Genomic DNA, 5,777 nt, shown 5'->3' with positions numbered 1-5,777 from the left:
TAGTCTTGCTTTTGCGAGTGATTTTAGGGTTGGTTTTGTCGCTGTCCTCTCTAGTTTGGCGGATGCTCGTTTCTTTTGCCGATTTATGCTCGCTGTTTTGGACCATCTGGGGTTGATTTCCTTATTGTATTGAGTGCTTGCAATCACTCTTGATATGTTGTGCTTGAATTGTAATAGAGCCAATTGTCAACGTATCATAATATTCTATTGATGCTGAAGGTGAAGTTTTTGTTGTGTTAATGATAAAGCTTTTCCTTTAGTGCGTATAACGGGTGTTTGTTATTTTTCCCCCTAATTATTGTTAGAGTAACTGCTAAGACAGTTAGTTAGTTAGATAGTTGGCTAATTGGTTTAGGTTAGTTCAAGTCTGTTTGAGGTAGTTAAGTACGTTACTAACTGCTAATAATAAATTGGCTGTGTATAAATACATGAGTAGCGTTTGTGCCCAAGATAATGAAAGTAATATACATTAAGCGTTATAGCTTAACATGGTATCAGTTGTTTCATTCTTTTTCCTGGGGATAGCTTCTTGAGCTTATGTGCTCTTCATGGCTTTGCCTTCCAGTCCGTCTGCTGTGCAGTCTACTACGCTAGTGATGGCTCCGAGTTTTTCTGATGGAGTTGTAGATAATAGATTCTTTTCAACCAAGAGAATCAGTGTTTTGCTTGATGACAATAATTACCTATTGTGGCTTCAAAAAGTTCTTTTGGCAATCAAAATATATAAGCTTCAGCATTTTCTTGACTCTCGCACTATGTCTCCTCCTCGACAGGTTACGGATGACAATGGGGTTTTGCAGGAGAATCTTGAGTTTGCTCGTTTCGAACAGCAAGATAGTGCTCTGGCCTCATGGCTTCTCTCATCTGTAAGTACGACTATTCTACCACATCTTATTGGGCTGGATACTAGTGCTCAAATCTGGAATGTTATTATTACGTTGTATGGCAGTAAAACTACGTCTCGGTTGATGTTTTACAGACGGGTGTTGCATTCTTAGCGTAAGGGTGATCTTTCTATGAAAGAATTTTTAACGAAAGTCAAGGGGTATTGTGATAATCTTGCTAGTTGTGGGGAGGTTATTAGTGAGCATGAACATGTTACTGCCATTCTTAATGGGCTGTCACCTGAGTATGAGTCGGTTATTACAATTATCACTGCCAGTCAGGTGCCTTACAATGTGTAGGGTGTAACTACTATACTCCTTGATGCTGAAGCACGACAACATGTTACAGTTCTTGAGACTCCTAGTTCAGCTAATTTGGTGTCTCATCAGTCTCTAACTTCTGCGGTTGACAGTGTTTCTGCACTAGTGTATCGTCCTTCCTCAACTGCTCGAGAATGAGGGTGTGGTCACTCGTATCTTATTGATTGATGTTACTATCAATTCGATGCCTATTCTAGATATACTTGGGTTTATTTTCTGCATAAAAAGTCAGATGTTCTCAATGTTTTTCCTTTTTTTCATAGACAAGCTGAAAGAGTTCTTGGGTTCAAACTTAAAGCTTTACAAATAGATGGAGGAGGAGAATTTCAAGTGTTTAAAAGGTATTTGTCTCAACAAGGAATTATGCAACGTGTTACATGTCCATATACTTCGGAGCAAAATGGACTGGTTGAACACAAACATATACAAATTGTCGAGACTGGTCTCTCCATACTGGCTCATGCGTCTATGCCTATCACTTACTGGAATGATGCTTTCAGCAGTGCAATTCATTTGATAAATCGGCTGCCTTCCTCTCCGGTTGGTGTTTCACCATATGAAAAGCTGTTTTAGAAACCACCAACGTATTCACCGCTTCGAGTTTTTGGCTGGCTATGTTTTCCCAACCTTCGACCATACAACACGTCCAAACTGCAGTATAAGTCTACACCATGCACATTTTTGGGGTATTTCTCATGTCATTAAGGGTATCGTTGTCAAGCTAGTAATGGGAGGATATATGTCTCACGTCATGTGACATTCCATGAAATTGAGTTTCCACTTAAAATCTTTAGTCCCAAGTCAGTGCCTCTTGTACCTTCTTTGAGGTCTAGTTCCAAACTACTTGTCATGTCACTAGCTCATACAACATATACTGCTTCAGCAGCTACAGTACCCTTAGTTGATCGTGTTGATTCCTTAAATGAGGCCTCTGTGCTCTGTGTTGCTAGTCCAATGCCATCTCTTAGTGTCAGCTCCAACTTTAGGCGGCCGAGTTCTGATGTGCCACACGTGTCTCATCCACCGCCTTCTGCTCCAGTTAACTCTCATAACATGGTTACACGTAGCAAGGCGGGTATTTTTAAACCCAAGGCATACTTGAGCAAAGCATTCTGTTTGTCGGATGATACTCCTACTAACATCCATGAAGCAATGCGCAAAGAGTGTTGGCAAGCAGCAATACATAAGAAGTTACAAGCCCTTCTTCAAAATAAAACATGGACTCTTTGTTCTCCACCTGTTAATAGGAAAGTCATTGGCTGTAAATGGTTGTTCAAAATGAAAAAGAAGGCTGACGGGACGATGGAAAGGTATAAAGCGTGTTTGGTAGCTAAAGGACTTTCTCAGCATGCTGGACTTGATTTTTAAGACACTTTTAGCCCAGTTGTTAAAGCAACAACTATACGAACTGTCCTTGCTATTGCTGTCATGAAAGGTTGGTCGTTGAGACAAGTTGATGTGAATAATGTGTTTCTCAATGGGGAGCTAACAGAAGAAATATATATGGACCAACCACCTGGGTTCGACGTAGCTGGTGACAGTGGCCAAAAACTGGTGTGTCACTTGACCAAAGCCTTGTATGGGCTGAGACAAGCTCCTCGTGCATGGTTTCAAACACTGAAACAATATCTAGTAGATCAACTAGGGTTTCGTACATCGAAATTTAATCCTTCATTATTTGTTCGAACCTCCTCCGGGCAACTACTGCTACTTATGGCTTCTGTGGATGACATAGTTATCACAGGCAACTCAATTACAGATGTAGACAGAGTGATCCAATAGCTTCATGATAAGTTTGCTCTTAAAGACATAGGTAGACTTAATTTTTTCTTGGGCATTGACGTACGACACATGTCTAAAGGACTTTTGCTTAGTTAAAAGCAATATGTTTTAGAGATACTTCACAAAGCAGGGATGAAAGGAGTGGAACCCACGCCTAATCCCATGGTCATCACTCCCAAACTGATTGCGTCAGACGGTAGTCCACCGTTTGCTGATGGTCATCTGTATCGGAGTGTTGTTGGCATGCTTCAGTATCTATGTGTTACACGTCCTGACTTAGCATTTTGTGTTAACAAACTCAGTCAGTTTATGAACTCACCTAGTGATACTCATTGGAAAGCGGTTAAGCGAGTATTGAGGTACCTCATAGGGACTCTGGATCATGGTTTGTTCCTTTTAAAAGGACTGTTTGAGCTGGTGTGTTACTCTGACGCTGACTGGGTAGCCTCTGTTAAAGATCAACATTCTACCACAGGGTATGTCGTTTATCTAGGGTCCAACCCAATTGTATGGTGCTCAAAGAAGCAAATCGTTGTGTCCAAGTCCTCATCTGAAGCAGAATATCACAGCCTAGCTAATTGTGTATCGGAGTTACTATGGGTGAAGTAGTTGTTAGATGAAATTGGTCTGTCACCTTGTCAGATACCAGTGGTCTGGTATGATAATACTTCTACAGTCACCATGGCTGCCAATCCCATGCATCATGCTAGAATGAAACATGTAGAGATTGATCATCATTTTGTTCGTGAGAAAGTTCTTGATGGTGCACTGCAGGTCAACTTTTGTTTCGTCTGCAAAACAAGTTGTTGATGTCTTCACAAAGCCTGTTCCACCAAAACAATTTGCTACGTTTAGGCAAGACTTGCAAGTTCGTTCCAGTGCTGATGATGATGTTGGCTGTCAAATTTAAACGTTCAAATAAAATCGGGAGAATGTTAGAGTAACTGCTAAGACAGTTAATTAGTTAGATAATTGACTGATTGGTTCAGGTTAGTTCAAGTCTGTTTGAGGTAGTTAAGTACATTACTAACTGCTAATAATAGACTGGTTGTGTATAAATACATGAGCAACGTTTGTGCTCAAGATAATAAAAGTAATATACATTAAGCGTTATAGCTTAACAATTATATGGTCTCAATCATTGAATGAATCAATGAATTTCCCTTTAAAAAAATCGATTTGACCAAAAAAAGTATTTATGCCTAAAATCAACCAATCTTGACTCGATTTAACTTGGCCCATTTTACACTTCTTCTTGTGATGGTCCTCACCAGAGATGACACTAAACTCCAAAGGGATACAATGCATATAATACTATTAGCCATCTTTGAGTCACCATCTTAATTTCACACAACCGGCATTAGTTTCATTGTCTTCCAAGTTGGATGCTACTATTGTGCCTAACAGAGTTCGGTTCTTTGCCCCATGGGTTATGATCAGATTGGGGGGGACCTCTAAACACTAGATATTCCATTTTGTTCATGGCTGAGGATGTTATTGAAAACATTCGGTATAGAATTTATTATGATAATGATAATTGATAATTATCTAAGACATGGATAGCTTATAAATCTACCAAAGAGCCCAAGTTGTACCCTACTACAAGCACAATTGTTGTTGCTGGTGCTGTCTATAAGAACCGGCATTATCCAAGGGTTTAGAAATTAGGAAGTCAAAGTTAGAAGTTATAGTTATGGGGACAAGGAAAAAGATTGGTAGTTTAATGTCGTCTTTCTTATTTGCAAATACCGAAATTGAAGCAACATATGCAGCGCCAAATTCAGGCCCCCATTGTCCATCACGCAAAAAACAGATTGATTCCGAATGGAGTATGGCTATATGATGGATTGCTATTTGAAAGCAAGGGAAAATAGCAGGAATCGATCACTATATTCATAGAGTACTACATAATTCGTTAAACTCATTTAATAAATTGCGGATGAGGGGATGACAGTTTTACATATCTGGATTAAAGTCGCAGATAAAATAATAAAGTGAAAGTAAATCAAGTTTACAATAAATGAATGGACCTAAATTGGAGAGGAATAATTAGGGATGATTGAGACATTGGAAGAAAAGAAGGGGGCCGGCAATTGGCTTTAATTTTAATAAGCCATTGCTGCTGGGGAGTGGGGAATGTGTGTGGGATCATGTTCATGGCTGATGGGGGTGTATAATATAACCATGAACATGTGATAAGAGAAATTGTTGTAAAGACTAAGGAGGGTAGGCTAATGGATGATGGTCTTGACAATGTTATGTTCTTTTCGTTAATTTTCTTCTTTGGCTTTTGTTTAGGTTTGCATGTTATTGTAATTTTATTTTACAGATGGAATAAAATCACTTGTTCAAAGAAAAGGGAGGGTAGGCTACTTCCATGATAAGGAAAAGAAAAGAAGATAAATATTAAATTATATATCAACTTTAATTTAATGTGCAATGCATATATGAGTTATGATTTTGTTCGATTTATACATGAAATTTTACTGACAAAATTATTGATTTAGCATAATTTTACGTTGATATATTGCATACACAGACAATTATATTAATTCAATATGAAAATAAATATATGTATTCATTTATTCAAATGTGTACAATTGAATCAAAATTAAAATATTGATTCAACAAATTACTCCTACCTCCTCAAACACTACCAAATATATTACATTACAAAATATACAAATAAAAAATTATAAAAAGAAAAAGAAAAATCACCTTACAGGAAATGACAAATTTTGGGATGATTTAAAAGTGAAAAAACCACCTCTATTTATAATAGCACAAATA

General features: G+C 38.0%; 1 protein-coding gene across 1 annotated transcript; it reads left to right on the top strand.

The window, feature by feature from the left end:
* The first annotated feature begins 474 nt into the window (after positions 1–474).
* LOC107915216 (uncharacterized) lies at positions 475–4,100 on the top strand. The gene is made up of 2 exons (XM_041102839.1): positions 475–866; positions 3,762–4,100. Exons 1-2 carry the CDS (start codon positions 549–551, stop codon positions 3,795–3,797), a joined length of 354 nt encoding a protein of 117 aa, XP_040958773.1. The 5' UTR covers positions 475–548; the 3' UTR covers positions 3,798–4,100.
* Positions 4,101–5,777: the final 1,677 nt, after the last annotated feature.

The sequence above is a fragment of the Gossypium hirsutum genome, chromosome D10, assembly GCF_007990345.1.
Source record: "Gossypium hirsutum isolate 1008001.06 chromosome D10, Gossypium_hirsutum_v2.1, whole genome shotgun sequence".
Classification (NCBI taxonomy): Eukaryota; Viridiplantae; Streptophyta; class Magnoliopsida; order Malvales; family Malvaceae; genus Gossypium; species Gossypium hirsutum.
The sequence above is the reverse complement of the archived record's forward strand: the minus strand, read 5'-3'. Positions and strand labels throughout refer to the sequence as shown.